Source organism: Garra rufa, chromosome 1 (assembly GCF_049309525.1).
Source record: "Garra rufa chromosome 1, GarRuf1.0, whole genome shotgun sequence".
Classification (NCBI taxonomy): Eukaryota; Metazoa; Chordata; class Actinopteri; order Cypriniformes; family Cyprinidae; genus Garra; species Garra rufa.
In genome coordinates this window covers 10,132,244-10,155,418 of record NC_133361.1, presented here as the reverse complement: position 1 = coordinate 10,155,418, position 23,175 = coordinate 10,132,244, and the positions used below count along the sequence as shown (strand labels likewise).

At 37.2% G+C, this 23,175-nt stretch overlaps 2 protein-coding genes across 2 annotated transcripts in view; both read left to right on the top strand.

The window, feature by feature from the left end:
* Positions 1 to 6,731: 6,731 nt before the first annotated feature.
* LOC141330027 (uncharacterized) lies at positions 6,732 to 8,202 on the top strand. Its single transcript, XM_073835498.1, has 2 exons — positions 6,732 to 7,653; positions 7,822 to 8,202. The coding sequence occupies exons 1-2, from the start codon at positions 6,837 to 6,839 to the stop codon at positions 8,199 to 8,201; spliced, it is 1,197 nt and encodes a 398-aa protein (XP_073691599.1). The 5' UTR covers positions 6,732 to 6,836; the 3' UTR covers position 8,202.
* A 230-nt stretch (positions 8,203 to 8,432) lies between these two features.
* The window catches only part of LOC141344498 (uncharacterized), a 16,880-nt gene continuing 2,137 nt past the window's right edge, over positions 8,433 to 23,175 (top strand). Inside the window, exons 1-2 of the mRNA XM_073849413.1 lie at positions 8,433 to 8,623; positions 22,388 to 22,479. Of these exons, the coding sequence (XP_073705514.1) occupies positions 8,433 to 8,623; positions 22,388 to 22,479 (283 nt within the window). The remainder of the gene's footprint in view (positions 8,624 to 22,387; positions 22,480 to 23,175) is intronic.

The window sequence follows — 23,175 nt, the reverse complement described above, 5'->3', positions numbered from 1 at the left end:
GGTTCATAATCCTGAATAACAACTGTTGGACTCATCTTGATATTATTTACCTGTAATTCTTCTGCATAGATTTTACTACACCACCCAAAACTTTTTCTTACATCTTGTAATTTTTTCTTTTCAAATCTTACATTTTGTTCCCAACAATTTTTTAAAACCACTTTTGTAATGTGTTCATCTTTATGCCCCTGGAGGTTTGCCCAGTAATCAATCATTAATTGCTGCGGTGCTGTCTAAAATCAGAACATATCCGGAATAATAAACTTAAGCTCTTGGACAGGATTTCTGACAACAACTTCACTAGTTTACATACACATTTAATAATGTCAACATGTCAAACATACATGTCACCCAAAGCAAGCAGAGAAATAAACGCACAGATATTGTTATTCAAAACCCCTTAAAAGCAAGGCTTGATGAGGATTGTCCCAAAAAAAGTAGTGTTCAGTGTCTTAAAATGTCCACTAGATGGCAGTTACGCAACAAGTTACGCAAGTTAAATACTCTTAAACTGGGCGCAGAACAGCTGGTGTGTGTTTCATGATTTTAACCAGCGGAGAATAGAAGATGAGGAACAAGATGGTTGGTGTTTATTCTTTATTTATATTTATGACTGTTTGTGGTAGGCTCACACAGCTTTAACCCTCTGAGGGGGTTTAGACATGCCCATCCATAGTACTTTTTCCTACTATCAAATGTGGACCAGCTGCTGTTTGGTTTCCCGCATTCTTTAAAATATCATGTCAGTGAGTAAACAATGACAGAAATCAAATTTTAGACTGAACTAAAGGCAGCATGTCTGTGCTTTTAAGAGCGGCACAAATCTAATATGCAGCATGCATCAGTTTCTCTCTGAACTGTTACATTTTAGTCATAACCCACTGTGGTTATATGAACACCTTTTGTGAAAGGGTTGAATTAAACTTCCTCACTGACAAACCAGTTTGGCTACTCAAATTTTAATGGACACCTTTTAGGCCTCTTTTTACAAGATGCAGCATTGGTCTTACACTTCTTTCTGCTTTGTTTACCTGAGGTGCATGGAAAAACCCAAAGCAGTAATGCTAGCTATAACCACTTTGTTGTGGTAGAAATAGTCAAATGTCATTGCATAATTAATTTCAGGGTTTGTACAAACTATTGAGAGAAGAAAAATCAAGTACATTTCTGTGACTTTCAATAACTATTCTCAGCACTTTAAAGCTCTACAAATCATCCAGTTTAAATATGATCAGACATTTCTTTTTCTCTTTATATTTTGCAATTGTAAAGTATCGAACCATCAAGAAATCAAATTTGGTCAAATTTTGACCTATTTTTGTATATGCTGTAAGAAGTGTCTCAAAACACAATTTTTTGAGTCGATAATCAGTTACAATCACTGAAGTTGTCTTTCAATTCTGTATTCTGTAATACTATCGAAAAATAATTGTGCATTTAGTAAGAGTTGAATATATTCATTTTCTATATAAAAATTCGATTTGGCATTTTACCGATGGTAATAAAAGTAAATGTAGTATGCTTCTCATCTCAAGCTCAGTGCTTTACGGTCAAATGTGTATTTTCAAGAAATAAACATGTACAACTATTAGTAACTGCACTTATTAATGCATAACTGTTGTTATTTTATGATTAAATTATCTTTAATTTTGATATCCCTAACAACAGCCACAAATGTTTCTGGTGCCATCATCTGTAGGAATTATTGGTGCTGCTTTAACAGCTTTTTACAAGTTACTGATTTTTTAAAAACTTTTATTTCAGAGTTGATTAAAGAAAAAGAGGAGAATGAAGAATCAAGTCAAGTTGAGGAGAAGAATCATGTCAAAACCTGGAGAACCTTTGAGTTGCTCTCAAACCAAACAGAAAGATTTAAAGAAAAGAAGAGATCTTTCCACTCAGTGTGGAAAGAGTTTCACATGCAAATATGGTGTTGATGTTCACATGAGAGTTCACACTGGAGAGAAACCGTTCACTTGTGATCAATGTGGGAGGAGTTTCTCACATTCATCAAAACTGAAGGAGCACATGAACATCCACACTGGAGAGAAAATGTACCCATGTGATCAGTGCAGCAAAACATTTCGTTGGGCTTCATCCCTGAGCGCACACCTGAGTGTTCATACAAAGGAGATGCCGGATTTATGTCATTTGTGTGGAAAGAGTTTTTCCTTACTAAAAAGTTTGAAAATACATCAGAAAAAACAGAAAACTTCATGTGCTTTGAGTGTGAAAAGACATTTACAACAGCTGGACAATTAAAACTGCACCAAAGGATTCACACTGGAGAGAAACTGTTCAAGTGTTCACACTGCGACAAGAGATTTACTCTGTCAGGAACCCTGAAAATACATGAGAGGATTCACAGAGAAACCATTCACATGTGATCAGTGCGGGAAGAGGACACCTTGTGTTCTTGCCAGGCTAACACTTATATTTAATGTTTTTAAATCACCAAATAAATCCGTCAAGAACTGCCTTGTAAATATGGTTCCTTGTGCTCCAATAGCAAAACGCTTCTTTTTCAGGCTAGATCAGCCAGTGGGCAACCCCGACTTCTAATGGCAGCAGCAGTGACTTTACTAATCAACCTTTGGCTCTTTTATCAAGAAGGCAGGGCTTCGCAGCTATAATGAGCACTGCATTTTCCCCCATTCAGAACTATACGAGTGAAACGTCTTGGGTATTCTATAGTCTTTGCTACATACTTGTGTTCATAAATCAGTAGCTGCTGAGCCTATTAGCTTTACTACCTTTACTAGCTTTTCTGTTGTGTTGGGCTTGAAAACAGCGTACAATGTTTATGTGCCTGCTTTAGGTTTTCTTCTCCTGTTTTGGTTAGTGATTTTTGGTTCTTGAACAAATCGTTGTTTTGAGTCGGTTCCTTGGAAGTACTTGGATAAGCCTGTTCACAAAATCAAACTGAATAGAACTTTAGTTGTTTAACTGTTGTATATCAGGGATTCAAAACTTCAAATGAGCTTCCAGAATCACCATTTAGATAAATGGCAACAGTCAACTGGCCTTTCAAATGATAAATACTTTTTAAAAGAGGCACTTTTGTATTTAATTTCAAAACTATTTCACCAATGTCTTTCCTTTCTCTCTTCACTGTCTTTATGTGATACATGAAATCTGAGTCCAGTCCAGCTAACAATTTTTGCTTCCCAGAACGGTTTGGGAACGATAGTTTTTAGTTCCCAGAAGTTTCCCTATTGGTTAGCCTGGAAAGTTTTCTTAACATAAATAGAATGTTCCCTTAAGGTTAGAGGAATGTTCTGGGAACCTACTGGGAGCATTCCGGGAACATTCTCAGAGTGTTGTGGGAAGATCCCAGTAATGTTCTCTTTAGGTTAGGAGAATGTTCTAGGAAAGTTCTCAGAGTGTTGTGGGAACATTACTGTAATATTCTATTCTCTTTAGGTTAGGGAAATTTTCTGGGAACGTACTGGGAATGTTCCGGGAACATTCTCAGAGTGTTGTGTTAACATTCCTGTAATGTTGTCTTTTGGTTAGGGGAATGTTTAGGGAATGTTCTCAGAGTGTTGTGTGAACATTCCCGTAATATTATCTTTGGGTTAGAGGACTTTTTAAGGTAATATAATTTTAGGTAATAAAATAAATAAATAAATAAATAACCTGTAGGGAACATTCTGGGAACGTTAGTTTGGAAGGACCCAAAAATGTATTACTTTACCTTACCTTTAGTGTTTTGGGACATATTCCATTAGGATTTAGTGGTTTTAACAAGCCACCATTAGAAGGTGAACAATTTCCAATAGTCCTGTTATAATTTAAAACCATTGCAAATTTTTGTGATTGCGTCTATTCAGCATTTTATTCAGTCTATTTAGCAAGGTAGTATATGCAGTCTGGAAATTATCTGTTTGGAGGCCTAATCATTATTATGAAAAACATATATTGTTTTATCTATTGTTTAATTAATAAATAATTGTCGGAGCACATCAACAATCATATGTAAGATTAACAGGATTAACTCTGTCCACTAATGTAAGATTATAGCACCCGGATTGTACATTTCTTCAGCACCAAATAAAAATAACGTATGGCTCTGAATTGAGTCTCACAGATTCTTGTAAAAAGGATGGGGAATGGGATATAAAGCAATATCCCCTTAGTCATTCTCTTCACCACATAATCTGATGTTAGACAATGCAAAATGCAATATCAATTGGATCTGTTTAAGTTCCAGGTAGATATGCTGTTTTTCACTTAGCATCATGTTTTTATTGATGTTGGTTTTTCTATATTTACATGCTGCAACTTTGTGTAATTATCAATTAAATGTTTGACTAATAAATTCCCTTATCTCTCTCCTCTAATCATCACTCAAGAATACTGTTGAGTCTGTAATTAAGTTATTTTAACTTATTTGTGCAGATCCCCATTTTTAAGTAAACAAATCAAACCTTGCAGACGCACAAAATATTCCCTGTGATATTTCTCCTTTTCTTTACTCTCCAGTCCAGCGGGTGGCGCTAAAACACATACGTTTGTTTTCCAAACGCCATTACACCTCAGAGGAAGAAGTTCAGTTTCCCCGCGTATGCTGCTGTTCTTTGTAACGCTGGCTTGATACAAACAGTTAGAAATGTAATTTTCTGTTTATAGAAAAATTCAGTTTTTGATTCACGTCAGTAAATACCTGAAATATTCTCATCCTCACAGTCGTGACTAAGATTTGAAGCAAGCAGGACTATCTGGAGGAGTATCAGCTGAAATAAGATCTGCTGCTGTGAACATGGTGTTTGAACAAGAACCCTGGAGAATAAAACAGGAGGAACCAGAAACCTGCAGAATAAAACAGGAGGAACCAGAAACCTGCAGAATAAAACAGGAGGAACCAGAAACCTGGAGAATAAACCATGAGGAACCAGAAACCTGGAGAATAAAACAGGAGGAACCAGAAACCTGGAGAATAAAACAGGAGGAACCAGAAACCTGGAGAATAAAACAGGAGGAACCAGAAACCTGGAGAATAAAACAGGAGGAACCAGAAACCTGCAGAATAAACCATGAGGAACCAGAAACCTGCAGAATAAAACAGGAGGAACCAGAAACCTGGAGAATAAAACAGGAGGAACCAGAAACCTGGAGAATAAAACAGGAGGAACCAGAAACCTGCAGAATAAACCATGAGGAACCAGAAACCTGCAGAATAAAACAGGAGGAACCAGAAACCTGCAGAATAAAACAGGAGGAACCAGAAACCTGCAGAATAAAACAGGAGGAACCAGAAACCTGGAGAATAAAACAGGAGGAACCAGAAACTTGCAGAATAAAGCATGTGGAACCAGAAACTTGCAGAATAAAACACGAGGAACCAGAAACCTGGATAATAAAACACGAGGAACCAGAAACCTGGAGAATAAAACAGGAGGAATCAGAAACCTGGAGAATAAAACAGGAGGAACCAGAAACTTGCAGAATAAAGCATGTGGAACCAGAAACTTGCAGAATAAAACACGAGGAACCAGAAACCTGGATAATAAAACACGAGGAACCAGAAACCTGGATAATAAAACAGGAGGAATCAGAAACCTGCAGAATAAAACATGAGGAACCAGAAACCTGGAGAATAAAACACGAGGAACAAGGAGGTTGGTGTTTATTCTTAATTCTTTTTAAATGAGTTTGTAGTACATTAAGCCTGCAGATCCATAAAAAGTTTTACAGTCCTTAAAGTAAAAAAATGTCTTATATAATATGATAATATATATAAAGATGATGATGAAATTCACATCACAAGCACTGTACGCTGTACCCCATTTCCATTATTATATGTGACCCTGGACCACAAAACCAGTCATACTTGTAAATTTGACAAAACTGAGATGTATACATCATATGAAAGCTTAATAAATAAGCTTACTGTTAATGTATGGTTTGTTAGGAAATGGCGATATTTGGCTGAGATACATCTATTTGAAAATCTGGAATCTGAGGGTGCAAATAAATCTAAATATTGAGAAAATCACCTTTAAAGTTGTCCAAATTAAGTTCTTAATGCATATAACTAATCAAAAATTACATTTTGATATATTTACAGTAGGAATTCTACAAAAAAATCTTCATGGAACATGATCTTAATTTCCTAATGATTTTTGGCATAAAAGAAAAATCAATAATTTTGACCCATACAATGTATTTTGGGCTATTTCTACAAATATACCCCAGCGACTTAAGACTGGTTTTGTGGTCCAGGGTCACATATAATGGTTCATTTTAACAAAAGTGTACTGGACTGTGTTTTATTTTTGCATCTCTACGGTTTACTCTAAAATACTGTATAAAAGGAATGTTACAAACTGAGTGCAGACCCTATGTTTTCTTCAAATATTTAAAAATCACAAGACAAGACATGAACTTTAAAATCATTCATTTAATAGTCAAGAATATTTACAGTATGAACCTTATGATTTATGAGGGCAATAAATAAATGAATGTAAAAAATATAATTAAAAATAAAATAACCATTCAATAATCTTAATTGAGGTTTTGATTTTAGGTCATCATCCAGCCCTATTTCCACTATCATGTCATGGTTATTTTTTTATGTTCTTTCACAGTTCTGTGTGTGTGTGTTTAATGAGTTACTAAAAATAACAGTTCAAAAATTTATTTCAGTGTTGATGAAAGAAGAAGATGACGAGACTGAAGAAATGAGTGAATTTGTGGGGGAAAATCATACGAAAACTGGAGAAATTTCTCTGATTTTCAAACAGAAGAAAATAGAGAAAAGAACAACCACGACATCTTTGACCTGCACCCACTGTGGAAAGAGTTTCACATGCAAAACAAGTCTTGAGCATCACATGAGAGTTCATACTGGAGAGAAACCATTCACTTGTGATCAATGTGGGAAGAGTTTCACAACGAAAGGACTCCTTATGACACACACAAGAGTTCATACTGGAGAGAAACCATTCACTTGTGATCAATGTGGGAAGAGTTTTGCACGCTCGTCGGACCTTAAGAACCACATGAGCGTTCACACTGGAGAGAAACCTTATCAGTGTTCACACTGTGACAAGAGATTCAGTTTGTCCTCAAATCTGAAAGCACATGAGAGGATCCACACCGGAGAGAAACAGCATGCATGTGATCAATGCGGGAAGAGTTTCACAACGAAAGCACACCTTATGACACACACAAGAATTCATACTGGAGAGAAACCATTCGCTTGTGATCAATGCGGGAAGAGTTTCACAACGAAAGGACACCTTATGACACACACAAGAGTTCATACTGGAGAGAAACCATTCGATTGTGATCAATGCGGGAAGAGTTGCACAACGAAAGGACACCTTATGACACACACAAGAGTTCATACTGGAGAGAAACCATTCACTTGTGATCAATGTGGACAGAGTTATGCACGCTCGTCGGACCTTAAGAACCACATGAGCGTTCACACTGGAGAGAAACCTTATCAGTGTTCACACTGTGACAAGAGATTCAGACAGTCATCATATCTGAAAACACATGAGAGGCTCCACACCGGAGAGAAACAGCATGCATGTGATAAATACGGGAAAAGTTTCACAAAGAAAGGACTCCTTATGACACACACAAGAGTTCATACTGGAGAGAAACCATTCAATTGTGATCAATGTGGGAAGAGTTTTGCACGCTCATCTGACCTTAAGAATCACACGAACATTCACACTGGAGAGAAACCTTATCAGTGTTCACACTGTGACAAGAGATTCAGTTGGTCCTCAAATCTGAAATCACATGAGAGGATCCACACTGGAGAGAAACAGCATGCATGTGATCAATGCGGGAAGAGTTTCACAGCGAAAGGACACCTTATGACACACACAAGAGTTCATACTGGAGAGAAACCATTCGCTTGTGATCAATGCGGGAAGAGTTTCACAATGAAAGGACACCTTATGACACACACAAGAGTTCATACTGGAGAGAAACCATTCACTTGTGATCAATGTGGACAGAGTTATGGACGCTCGTCGGACCTTAAGAACCACATGAACGTCCACACTGGAGAGAAACCTTATCAGTGTTCACACTGTGACAAGAGATTCAGTTGGTCATCAAATCTGAAAACACATGAGAGGATCCACACTAGAGAGAAACAGCATGCATGTGATAAATGCGGGAAAAGTTTCACAACGAAAGGACACCTTATGACACACACAAGAGTTCATACTGGATAGAAACCATTCGCTTGTGATCAATGTGGGAAGAGTTTTGCACGCTCATCGGACCTCAAGAATCACAAGAACATCCACACTAGAGTGAAACATTATCAGTGTTCACACTGTGACAAGAGATTCAGACAGTCGTCACATCTGAAATCACACAAGAGGATCCACACTGGAGAGAAACCGTACATGTGAAATCAGTGCGGAAGGAGTTTTGCACACATTGGAGGCCTTGGGGCACATATGAAAGCTCATACAGACGAGGAACCGTTCACATGTGACCAGTGCGGAAAGAGTTTGAAACACAAACATAAACTTGATCTTCACATGAGAATTCATACTGGAGAGAAACCATATTTTTGTGATCGGTGTGGGAAGAGTTTTAGAAGTTCATCAAACCTTAAGTCACACATGAACATCCACACTAGAGAGAAGTAGCGCGCATGAGATCGATGTGGCAAAACATTTAAGTGAATGAAGCTCATCTTCAAAACCAGCAGATTCAGCTGTGAGAGTCAGATCAGGTCCTCCCCAAAGAACAATGTAAAAACATTTTATTATTTGGTGTCATTTTGCTTCATAATATAAACATTATTGTTGTTGTTGTTTTTTTTCATATGTAGTTTCATATGACGTTCAGTAGTCTTATGATTCAAGTGTCACACTTGCTTACTCTTTCATTAAGGAAAGCAGAAACTTTTGAAAAAACCTTCAGGAAGCTATACGACTATAAGAGAGAAGAGTGTTTTTTTTTTTTTTTTTTTTTTGTTCTTCACTGTTGCTTTTAAAACAAACAGTTGTCATATTTGATGCAACAGCTCTTTCTGGTTCTGGTTTATCTGAATTGACCTGTAAGTTTTATGATCTGTGTTGTTGTTGTTTATTAAATGTTATTTTTCAAAAAATGATTTTGGTGATTTTAGTTACATGATTTTGCCATTAGGTAGCTATAAAAATAAAAATGTATGTGATGAAAGATATGTTTTGTTTTTTAAATGCAATTATCTGAATATTTTAGTATACATATACATCTCACACCAGTTATTAAAAAATACATGTACATAGAACAGTGTTCCTCATTGTACAGCTTGCCAAGATTTAATTTGTGTCTGGCATGGCAGTAAATTAATGATCAGGACAGAGATTTCATAAACACATTAAAAACAAGCAGGATTATCACAAATGCACACCGTGTCTACACCAGACGCAAGTGTCTCGGTGCGACATATCAAAATACCATAGCACCCGCTATAATTATGTCTCTATGATTACTGCGATTCAGAAAATGCAGACACGAAATTTGTGAAAGACTGAATGAATAAATCAATCAAATCGCGAAATGGACTGGTATTTGTAAATATTAAGCTGTAAAAATATAATTTAAATAGGAATTCGTTCATTTTCTCTTTATGAATGAATGAATGAATGAATGGCACAGACATTTCCTTTATTACACACACTGAGCTCGCAGTGTTAAAAAAAAATGTTATGACAGAATTTTAATTTTTGGGTGATCTGTTCCTTTAATGTTAATAAAATATTACACAAGCAGAAAAATAACTCACTGCTCTTGCTGGAAGAAGAATACAGTTCCTAAGCACTAATAAAATATCTTGAAATGCAAGTCAAGTCAAGTCACCTTTATTTATATAGCGCTTTTAACAATACAGATTGTGTCAAAGCAACTTCACAGTATTTAAACAGCACAACAGTATGTAAATAACGTATTATTGTAAACAAGCAATTTTCAGTTAAAGGCAGTTCATCAATGAATTCAGTGATATTATCGTCAAGTTCAGTTCAAATAGTATACGATATCGCTAGAAAATGCACAACATCTTTACATCTTTTTGCACCAAATAGTATTGATAACAGTATTGTTAACAGTGGTGTCAAAAGTATTCACATTCATTACTCAAGTAGAAGTATAGATACTAGCAGGCACGTGCACACATAGACATCAAAGGGGGCTTGAGCACCTGCCCTTTATATTCCTGGAGAGAAAGTGCCCTTTTTTCTGGGGTGCTTTTTTTTTTTTTTTGAAAGATAATATATATTCTTATTTACGCACAGCTTCCCTGTCAAACAAATATATTTATTGAAGAATAGTAGGCCTATATCTAAATATCAGGTCAGTAGTTCTGAAGCGCCCATTCCCCCACCCCTGCGCAGCGGCGCACATCATATACACGCACACCTGCAGGCAGCAGCAGCCCCTCCCAGCAGTGTTTTTCTTTTAAATTTCTTTTTAAATTTAAGTTACATTTTTTCTCATTTCATTAACAAAATAAATTTATTTAATTTAAGAAATTCATGTCACATGTTCTCTTGCAGCAGCTGATTCGTTGTATAGCCTACCCACGAGTCACGACTGCTTTAACTTATATGCAGATTTAACATGCGCAACGCACCGGAAAATATAGATCAGTATTTTAATATAATGTGTAATGATATGCATTTTCATTATATTTTATAAAATATTTTCATTACCTATATGATGTAAGGTTAGACGTAATCTCGTTTAGGGCACACAGACTCGACATTGTTGTGGTAATCTTTGCGTAATCTTTTCCTTTTGGCACACAAGCATAATTACTGTCACCTGCAGGACAAACTGTGTATTGCACCCGATGCTCGGTTGTGGTAAAAAGAATTCCAGAAACGATTCCAGATTTAGGGGGGCCAGTGGAGTGGCCAAGTGTGCTGATGCAGGGGCACGAAATTACAGAGCGCATTCTACATTGGAATTCAACCAAGGCATCATGTAATAAAATAAGTTAGTAATAAGCATATATCATAGCATAAATTGGTGAATTTAGAAAAATCTACAGATGCAAACAGAAGGAGGATAGACACACTGTAAAAAATGTAGAAATCTGAGTAACTGCATCTGGTACATTAATCAATAAAACTGAGTAGAAATAAGTTAACATTAAACATTAAAAATAACAATATTTAGGCTATAAATTAACTTTTTACTTATGAGTAATTTAACTTTTTTTTTATTTCCTCTAAACCTTTATAAAATAGTATTTCATACAACCACAAATACATACATGACATTGGCTTTTATTGATTTTTTCTCAATTATTTTGGTAAGTTTAATTCAAACAATGAAGTAAGATTTTCAGAGATTTTATTAAGTTAATAAAGTTAAACTAGTAGCATAGAAAATGTTTTCAAAACATGCACATTGTGGAATGGTTTCCTGTGCTGCTCTATAAACCTAGTGAATACTAAGGAGACAATGGTTTCTGTGTTAACTGATTATTTTGTAGACATCTTTTGACAATTAAACAACGCACGAGTTTGAGGAAGATAAAATAAACTTTTTAAATTATTTTTTTTAAAGGAAGTCAGTTTTGCGTTAATATATATACTTTTTTGTTTAAAAAAAAAAAAAAAAACGTAATTATGAGAAGTGCCCTTTATTTCACTTGAGCCCCTGCCCCTCAAAATGTCTGTGCACGTCCCTGGATACTAGGATTTAAAAAGACTTTTGTAAAAGTTAAAGTATCAACACAAGCTTTTTACTCAAGTAAAAGTAGAAAAGTACTGGTTTCAAAACTACTTAAAGTAAAAAAGTAAAAGTAATGCAAGGAAAAAAATGCCGTTAAGGACAAAAGCTTAGGCTGCGCCACAGGGGCCTATTGTGCACTACCCCACCTCCCCAAAAAACATTTCTAAAGGCCATAGTGACTATGTTATATTAAAATGTTAATGTTGAAAAATTTGGGATGCACTAGGCTACCTGTTTCAGCCCCATATATGCCCATTGAAAATGGGAAATAATATTTGAAAATAATATTTTATTACAATGCAAATACATTAAAGAACCATTGTCGCAACATTGTCAATCGCGTTGTCAAATGCAAACGCTAATTTATTCAAACCCCAGCTGGCATTTTAACGTTCAGCGTGGCATTTTAACGTTCAGTTGAATCAACGTCACTACGTCAGGTGTCAGTGTTGGATAACCGTGGGATTTTGTTTAGATTTTGCAAATCTAAACAACAGTTAATTGATCAGCATTGTTTGAATGTTGGAACAACGTTATTTTTTTACTGATATATTTCAACAAAATGTTTAAAAGTCATGGTTGTAAAAATAATGTTGATTAGACGTCCAACTCAAATTTTATTTATATTTCTTTGTTGAATCCATAGTTAGTTAACAACACCATTTCAACCATTTGGTATTCAACGTTGTTTTGACGTTGAATGAATGTTTTTTTCATAAACTGACATTATTTCAACCACATTTAAACGTTTAAGGTCGGTCGAATGCCAGCTGGGACGTCTCTCTACCAAACTAACTACTGTAGCTTCATTTGCAGAGGATGAAGAGAAAGCACCAGTTTGATTAATAAGCTAGTAGTGGAGAAATAATAACTTAAGAAATAATCTTTTTTGAGTAACGACCTGAACACTGGCTCTATCCTTGCTGGAGTGCAGGGCTGGACTAGAGTTAAAATTTGGCCTTGGACAAATCCAGCCCATCCAACCCACAAGTTCCCCCGTGAGTTTGGTTTGGGTTATAGGGCCTTTAATATAAGTAAATAAATGAATTAATAAAATAGGACAGAATCAAATAATGATAGATACTGAATTCAAATGCAACAAATTAATAATGCAGTTTTGTCACATAGAAATGCATGCAGTAAAGCACTGATTTTGAGCTAGAATGCAGGACATTTATTGCTAATAAATTCGGTAAAAAAAAAAAAAACATTCCAAAACTATATGACTTACTTTTGTAGAACACAACAGGCACGTGCGGGGGGGGGGGGGGGGGGGGCGGAGGGTGCTTGAGCACTGAAATAGCTGCCGATAATGTTAATGTCATGTAAAAAATAATCGTAAATCTATCGTAAAGGAGAGGGCTCCTGCAGGCCATAAAATGTTTTATATATGTTAAATAGTATAAGAAAAGACTTCATTATAAATTAGGAGGTCTTACATTTGGGGAAGGAAAGACGAGAATCGCGATAGGGCTGGATAAAACTTCAGAAGGCAATGATGTCATTGAATAAATATGCACGTTTCAAAGTCAAAACGTGGCACTTATGTCTTTATATGAATGTATCTGAAGGGAACCGACTGTCCTCAGAAACATGTCGTTTGCATTTTCATTTCACGTCTGATAAAACTGCGTTAATGCTGCTTTGTGTTCAGCCGTTCCTATGGAAACCGTAGTATTTCAGCGCTCCTAAAGCGCCCCCTCGTGACAGAGAATGAATTTTTATTTCCACATTTTTCAGCTCTTTATGGTCAAATTATTGCAATGATCGACCTAGTTTTTATGCAGCAAACACAGAGTTGTAAATGTGAAAGATGTTAATGTGCCTTCTAAATATCTAAACAATTAAGACAGTACTATTTATGTTTTAAATAAAATATAATAATAAATTATAAACTCGATTTATCCCTTTTAATGGTATAAAGGCTGAAATTCCATTGCATAAGATATTTTGTTTTTGTGTGAACCTGTATCTGAATTATAAATCATGCCATTTAATGGCTTAATATCCTACCGTCTACAATCTTACAATACAATACATCAGGGGCCACATATATTTTCAATAGTGACCACACAGAGTTTAATATAACAGCTGTTCTTTATTATTGTGTTTAACAGAGAGAAGAAAATCTTTAGGTTTGACAATTTAATACACAACAATTTCTAATCAAAATGAATAGGTCCAAAGAAAATATTTTTAATCTTTTAAACATTAAAATGTTTTTTTATGTTCTGTTTCTTTCTCAAAACTGCTTCACAGCATTGGCTGCTAGAAGCCTCTGTAATAATATGTATATCAGCAAGGAATGTGTCACAATATACAGTACAGTATTGCTGTACTGATGTTTTGAGCACAGCCCTATTTAGAGAGCCCCTTTTATAGTGATAAAAATATTACTAATTCTATTGTTTGAGTCCTGAACTAAACATAAATGCAATTAAAACTTTGAATAATGCATTATTTGTCTTATTAATGACATTGTTACTTGTTACGTAAGTAACTGGATGCCTACAATGAGGTGATGGACCCGAGGGGCTCTTTAATGTCTTGTTCCAGGTGCCCTTTTTATACTTTGAGCACCTGCCCCTTTAAAGGTCTCTGCACGGCCCTGGTGTGTTTCATGATTTTAACCCAGCCCAGAAAATCCTGAAAATGAAAACGGTGAAAAACTGTTTAAAGTGCATATTACAGGTTAAACAAAATTTCAGGAAAAATATATAAATATATCTGTGTATGAAAAAACTATACGAATCGTTAATGCAAGATTTGACAATGTTTTACAAGACGCAAGGGCACAAATTTAGAAGACAAAGTGTCGGTTTCCTTGACAACTCTCAAAAACACACCATGAGAGGCAAAACAAATCAGCACACCTTGTATAGGCACTAATTCATTTCCCCTAGTATTATTTTCCCTTCTTCTCGCCGCTTCACCCTCCAGTCCAGCGGGTGGCGCTACATACGTTTGTTTGTCAAACACCATAAACCTCAGAGGAAGAAGATTGCTTTCTCTGTGCTCTCTGTTGTTTTGTCGTTATGCTGCTTTGATACTGAACTGTTAGAAATTTTATTTCTGTAAATAGAAAAATACAGTTTTTAAGTTAGGTCAATAAATACCTGTAATATTCTCATCCTCATAAACGTGACTACATTTTGAAGCAAGCAGGAATATCTCTATCATCTGAACTGAGATCTGCTGCTGTGAAGATGGTGTTTGTTAAAGAGGAGAGTGAGGAGAACATAAGTGAACCAGAACCCTTGAGAATAAAAGATGAAGAACCAGAAACCTGGAAAATAAAAGACGAGGAACCAGAACCCTGGAGAATAAAGCAGGAGGAACACGGAGGTTGTTGTTTATACTTTATTCATATTTAATGACTGTTTGTGCTACATTAAACTCAAAAAGCTTTTTGTGAGCTTTTAATGACCCCTCTATAAGGGGATTTTGACATGCCCTGATATTTGTGTTTTTTTATCTTAAAAACATATTAATGGCTAAAGGCTGATTACACTGTATTCAGCACAAACTGTGCTATAATAATATTTGAGTAGCATGAATGTAGCCTACATTGCGTTTTTTAGAAAACAAAGTTTATGTGTGGATAGTGAAAAACCAAACAGTTGCTGGTCCACAGTGACATCCATGGTATTTTTTTTCTTACTATCATATTTGTACCAGCTACTGTTTGATTACCCACATTCTTTAAAATATCATGTCAGTGAGTAAACAATGACAGAAATTAAATTTTAGCCTGAACTAACGGCAGCATGTCTGTGCTTTTAAGACCTACACAAATCTATATGCAGGCATGCATACATTTTTTCTCTGAACTGTTATATTTTAATCAGCACACCTTAAAGGGGTCATCCAATGCCCATTTTCCACAAGTTAATATGATGCTTTAGGGTAGAAATGAAAAATTTGTAATACACTTTGATTAAAAAATCTCTATGTAGTGTAAAAAAACCCCCACAAATTGTTCTGTTCTCAGCAAGCGATATCAGTACCTGGCCCTTTAAATGATATGAACCTCTGCTAACCCCACCCCTCAGTTCTGTGGGGCGTGTCATTACAACGCACATGAGGTGTTGCCTAGACAATAGTTGGGGGTATAGTTTGGGGGGAAATGACTTTGAAAGACACTGTACAACCCCATCCACTGAAATTTTAATTTAAAAACCGGAATTGGAACCGAAACAAGATGACACCCGCAAAGAAGTACGGCAATTACGGCTTATACTGGACATGTCTGAATGGTTAGTAAACGAGATGTGTTTACTGTGGCAAAGAGGGGAACGCGATGTGTTAACTGTGGAATAGGGCTGCACGATTAATCGCACAATGTTGTGAGGTGCATTTAGTCAATGAAGCCGGTACTTTGATTAGTAGTAAATCTCCATCATGTTACACAAGATTCAGTCTGGATTCAGAAGAAGAGATGATGCCGACCCCTCAGAGGACCGCAGATGATGCCAGCCTTGAAACAACATACAGCACTACATAATTTTCTTACAAGTTTGATCACAGCACATAATCATTGCAATTAGTGTTCATCATCTGTTTGATTACACAGTTACTGATTTTAACATTTATATCATATGTACATCGACTTGACATACAGTATTCACCACTAAATACTAAAATTACTAAATATATTGTAGTAGCCTAAACTTTTGTACAGCGCTTTGCAACGATTCGTATTGTGAAAAGCGCTATACAAATAAACTTGAATAGAATGTGCGTTCAGCTGGAGCAGCAATTAATACACAGAGACGTAAAGCACTGAAGCAACGCCAAATCGTGCTTAAAATCGCATTCCGTTTTGAGCGCGATTTTGGCGTAGCTTGTCAGTGATTTACGTCTCTGTGTATTAATTGCCGAACGCTGAGCGCAGCTGAACACATTTGATGGAGATTTACTACTAATCAAAGTACTGGCTTCATTGACTAAATGTGCCTCACAACATCGTGCGATTAATCGTGCAGCCCTACTGTGGAGACGAACGCGATGTGTTTACTGTGGAGACGAACGCGATGTGTTTACTGTGGAGACTAACTCAATGTGTTTACTGTGGAGACGAACGCGATGTGTTTACTGTGGTAAAGAGACGAACACGATGTGTTTACTGTGGAGACGAACGCGATGTGTTTACTGTGTTTACTGTGGTAAAGAGACAAACACGATGTGTTTACTGTGGAGACGAACGTGATGTGTTTACTGTGTTTACTGTGGTAAAGAGACGAACACGATGCGTTTACTGTGGAGACGAACGCGATGTGTTTACTGTGTTTACTGTGGTAAAGAGACGAACGCGATGTGTTTACTGTGGAGACGAACGTGATGTGTTTACTGTGTTTACTGTGGTAAAGAGACGAACACGATGCGTTTACTGTGGAGACGAAGCGATGTGTTTACTGTGTTTACTGTGGTAAAGAGACGAACGCGATGTGCTTACTGTGGAGACGAACGTGATGTGTTTACTGTGTTTACTGTGGTAAAGAGACGAACACGATGCGTTTTACTGTGGAGACGAACGCGATGTGTTTACTGTGTTTACTGTGGTAAAGAGACAAACACGATGTGTTTACTGTGGAGACGAACGTGATGTGTTTTACTGTGTTTACTGTGTAAAGAGACGAACGCGATGTGTTTACTGTGGAGACGAACGCGATGTGTTTACTGTGGAGACTAACGCAATGTGTTTACTGTGGAGACGAACGCGATGTGTTTACTGTGGTAAAGAGACGAACACGATGTGTTTACTGTGGAGACGAACGCGATGTGTTTACTGTGTTTACTGTGGTAAAGAGACAAACACGATGTGTTTACTGTGGAGACGAACGTGATGTGTTTACTGTGTTTACTGTGGTAAAGAGACGAACACGATGCGTTTACTGTGGAGACGAACGCGATGTGTTTACTGTGGTAAAGAGACAAACACGATGTGGTTTACTGTGGAGACGAACGCGATGTGTTTACTGTGTTTACTGTGGTAAAGAGACAAACACGATGTGTTTACTGTGGAGACGAACGTGATGTGTTTACTGTGTTTACTGTGTAAAGAGACGAACACGATGCGTTTACTGTGGAGACGAACCCGATGTGTTTACTGTGTTTACTGTGGTAAAGAGACGAACACGATGTGTTTACTGTGGAGACGAACGCGATGTGTTTACTGTGGTAAAGAGACGAACACGATGCGTTTACTGTGGAGACGAGCGCAATGTGTTTACTGTGTTTACTGTGGTAAAGAGACGAACACGATTTGTTTACTGTGGAGACAAACGTGATGTTTACTGTGGTAAAGAAACGAACACTGTGTTTACTGTGGTAAAGAGACGAACACGATGTGTTTACTGTGAGACGGACACGATGTGTTTACTGTGGTAAAGAGACGAACACGATGCATTTACTGTGGAGACGAACGCGATGTGTTTACTGTGTTTACTGTGGTAAAGAGATGAACACGATGCGTTTACTGTGGAGACTAACGCGGTGTGTTTACCTGTGAACTCACAGTTCACAGGTAGGTGAGTTTGATCAGGGTTGGAGCTAAACTCTGCAGCGCATTGGACCTCCAGGGTAAGATTTGAGGAACCTTGATTAGAGAAATACTGAATATTTTTTTTTTTTTGTTATTGTTGTTGTTAATTAGTTGTTTTTTCAAGGTCAAAGTCAACTTTATTGTCAATTCTGCCACATGTACAGTACAGAGAACTGAAAATTACGTTACTCTCAGACTAGGGCTGTCGCGGTTAAGGAATTCCCTTGCGGTAATTTTGAGTGGCTCAGTAGCGCGGTATGCGGTATTACTGCCATATATATATATATATATATATATATATATATAAAATTGTGTGTAGGCTGTTACAATGTAAGGTGTAAGGTCGTATTCAGAAATCAATAAACCGAAACCAAATCGCGTTGATACATGAAGTGAAGTAAACAGTAAATGCAAATTTTGAAGAAAAATGTCAGACATACTAAGAGGCTTTGCATCTGAAATCTTCGTATATAACAGTTAGCGCGCACCCGATCGAGTCTGACTGGACAAGAGACTTTCTGTCAGTATTTCACCTGCGTGTTTTAGACGAGCTGTCAGTCAGTGCAGTTTCATTGTTACACCCACTGATCTATATAATGACTGGATTGCTCATTGCGTTCTAAAATGCCGTTAGGCAGTGAAGCCACCGGAAGTGTTCGATCCGCCATCTTACTATTCCCTACCGGCAGAGTGCGCCATTGAATTCGCATGTAAACCACTGACCTAAAATCACCCGATTTGAAGCGTTTCATTCACACATCATTAGTTTTGAGGATATGTGTATGTAAATAAATTATACTTAAGATGTTATCTGGAATGTTTATGGTCTTTTCGGGCTGGATAAGCGATATATATTGAAATCGTTTAGGTGGGTGTGTCAGCCGCGCACTTGCAGACACAGGTGAGTTAACTGAACCAAAACGAAAATATATTTATGTACCCCAATTATGCAGGAAATTATAAACAAAACCGTGTATATGTATTAGTAGCCTACCTGAAATTGTTTCGATTGTACAATATTGCTCTTGTACTATAAATTAAAATCTTTGAAATAAAGCTTAATGTCTTTAAGTAGTCAGCGCGGTATGGTGCGTTTTTTTTTAATGAGCAGCATCTATTTCAGTCTCTTCAAATCACCAAATTCTGTAATGATTTACTAACATTACTGTTTCCATGTGAGTAAAATGCTGCGTATATATGTTGAATTAATTATTAATTTAACGAACAAATCATTACCTGCTTCAAAATTAATAATGTTATTAATGAATATATAATAATATAACATACAATAAACGAATTAATAACAAAAGTATTGTTGAAACATGCAGTTAGCCTACTGTACGAATAAATACAACAAAATGACATAAACAGTGATTATTCAGATTTATGAGCACATTTTCTTTTGTAAACATATGTTGAACGCCCGATGTTTATGCTTATCTGATGTACATGACTGTAATGTAGGCTTTATGAACGTACATTTTTAATAAGCAGAGGGAATCCCGACAATAAACAAATAACCGTTTACATGCTTAGGACGTTTGCGTTGTAAAAATGCACAGTGAGACTTCAGATATAAAAACGCTGACTTGTTATGTGATGTTTTCTCAATGAAATCGTATGATCTCCTATTCATTCAATGGAATGTATGCGAATAGTAGGGAATACTAATATGGCGGCGCGGTGGCTTCACTTTTATGACGTCATGAGCAATCCAGTTCTCTATTATAGATCAGTGGTTACACCACAAGATGGAGGCAAGAGACTATCTTTGAGTAAGTCTTTAAACCGTTCATTCAACTGCACGTTCAAAAACGCTTATTTTTTCAAAGAGAGACGTAATGAAAAACGATGTTGAAATCATTTTAACTTTAATCGCCACTTTTAAAGGCTCAGCTGACCAGCAGAGCATCGATGTTAAGACAGAGATTTCCACTTTCCTTGGTCATGAGTCATGACAAGCTAGTTTCACATACATACCCGACTCGATCTGAAAGACAGACGCAGGTAATCGCACAAGCTCAGTCGATCTCTCTCTCATTCGCTGTCTGTTTAGGCTTGTTAAGTGCACATCTACTGAGCCTCATAATAAACACATATGTTATCATTACTAACTTATTACTAATTTAATATTCAGCACACAGGCATTAAGTGAGAAAGGCAATCCTTAGGAAAAAAGAAAACAGGCAAATATCGCGGTTGCTGCGGTTGTTGCATTCCTCTGCGGTTATGCACGTCAATAGCGCGGTATTGCGATATTGCGGTTACCGCGATAGCCCTATCTCAGACCCTAGGTGCATACACGTAACATTAAAATACAAAAGAAGAGATTTCAAAGTGCAAATAAATACAATTATACATGTATAAAAAGTGAAAAGAAAAGAAAACAATATACAAGTAAGGGCAACATGGCAGAGAGTAGGGCTGCACGATTAATCGTTTTTAAACCGAAATCGCGATTTGAAAGGGTGCGATTTTCAAATCGCAAGAGCTGCGATTATTTCGATTTATTATCAAATGTGGTAACAAGCATCTAAGTCGTTTCTGACAGGTCGCATCATGTGCACATTACGTCTTCATGCTTATATTACGTTTGATGCAGAGTTTAACCAATAGGGGGCATTTTAACACTGCATGTAGAGACATGCACAGGACGTATTTTTCAGTGCCGCGTCCGCAGAAATATGTTTATCTCGTTCAGTTCCCGCCTCGACATTCATGTTTTGTTCCGCTCCTGCCCGCATAAAAGTAACCTATATAGTTTTTTTCAGTACATCATTGAATTTACATGAAACAGTTTTGTAACATCTCGTAATTTCACAAAACCCCAGCATAAATGCTCCTGATAAAATATTTGTTATATAGGCTAAGCATCAACATTCACAACCACTGTTATTCTTAACAGAAGAGCAAGCATGAGCTACTGTGTGTATCCATAGCAGAATGCAAGCAAACAAAGCTAAAGTTGACATCTCAGTTCATATGCGATCTCATAAAGCTCTAACACAATGAATATTATGCACAATGAATCTTTCACAATGTCTACACTTCGTGTGTTTTAATTCGCGAGCACGCAATATTCAGCACTGTGGAAGAATGTTTGAGCAGTGAGTGGGTTCTAACTTAAACACCTCTGATGATGACTGCCTATCCTTGTGTTTACTAATCATAGCTGTAAGTTATATACTAGTTTTTCTTGCTGCTTTTGTGCAATAGATGAATAACAATATTTTGCTTTTTAGATATTTCTATTTTGCGGGGGTCCCGCGAATCATTTATTTTCCCGCGTCCCGAACAGCCGCACTCGCCCATCAAGTTTTGTCCCGCGCCGCAGTCGGTTGCCTCGGGTCCCGCTATACTCCCGTAGGAGTGCAGGTCTCTACTACATGTACTGAGCAAATAACGTTAACGCCATTTGGAAAAGATGAGCGGGAGCAGCGGCTCAACTTCCCAACAAAGTGTCTCTTAATGTAGTTTATCTTTAGTGTTTTACTGATGTAAAATTGTTTACAGTGTGTTTGGATTCCTAAAAGTTTAAGATTTTAATAATATTTTATTATAAAATTATATATATATTTTTTTTTTATAAAAGATTTTAATAATATTTTATTATAGAATTTTAATTGTTAATTTTATTTAAGATACTGTAGTTATTTTCTTAATTTGTCATGATAACTGACAACTTTATTTTAAAAAAGGCAACAATGTTTAAGAGGTTTTAAATAAACAGTAGAACAGTGTAGCATACTTTGTGATTATGCTTGGTCTTTCTTTGGTGCTGTTAAAACCACCATATCAAACCTGTAGCTCTTTTATGAAATAGTAGTAAATCGCATTTTAAATCGCAAATCGCAATTTTGATCAGAAAAATCGCAATTAGATTTTTTCTCCAAATCGTGCAGCCCTAGCAGAGAGTGCAAACCAGAGTAGTGCAAATGCAAAAATATAGTGCAAATTCAGCTTGTAAGTGAGATAAAGTGTCAGAGAGCAGACCTGTAACAAACAGGAGTCTTTTTGATGTAGTCTTATGAGTAGTATGAGGTAGTTAGCAGTCCAATGCTACACAGAGTGGCTGGTGCAGGTCGGTGTGTGTGTGAGTGTGTTAGTGCGTGTGTTTGCGTGTGTGTGTCACAGTTTAGAGAGATCGTGGGGCAGAAGAGGGGAGTGGGGGCAGAGCCGGGAGAGAGTTAAGATTCCTGACAGCCTGATTGATGAAGCTGTCCCTGGTCTGCTGGTCCTGGCCTAGAGACTCTGCAGTCTCCTCCCTGATGGCAGCAGTCTGAAGAAGCTTTGCATTGGGTGGGTGGGATCGGCTGCTATGCAAAGGGCTATTTTGGTGAGACGGGTGTTGTAGATGTCCTGGATGGAGGGGAGAGGGACACCAATGATCTTCTCAGCTGCTCTCACTATGCGTTGGAGAGTTTTTTGGCAGGACGCATTGCAGGCTCCAAACCATACAGTGATGCAGCTCGACAGGATGCTCTCAATGGTCCCTCCGTAGAAGGTGTACATGATGGGGGCTGGTGCTCTTGCTCTTCATGGTTTGCGGAGGAAGTAGAGACGCTGCAGTGATTACTTGGCCAGCGCAGTGGTGTTGTTTGTCCAGGAGAGATCCTCAGTGATGTGTACACCCAGGAACTTGGTGCTGCTCACTGTCTCCACAGATGCACCGTTGATGGTCAGAGGAACATGCTGAGTGTGCACTCTCCTGAAGTCAACAACAATCTCCTACGTCTTCTCCACATTCAGAGAGAGATTGTTGTCTCCGCACCACGTGGCCAAGAGATTCACCTTGCTTCTGTAGTAAGTCCTCATCCCTGTTGCTAATGAGACCCACCACAGTTGTGTCATCGCAAACTTAATGAAGAGGTTGGAGCTGTGTGACAGAGTGCAGTCATGGGTTAGCAGAGTGAAGAGGAGGG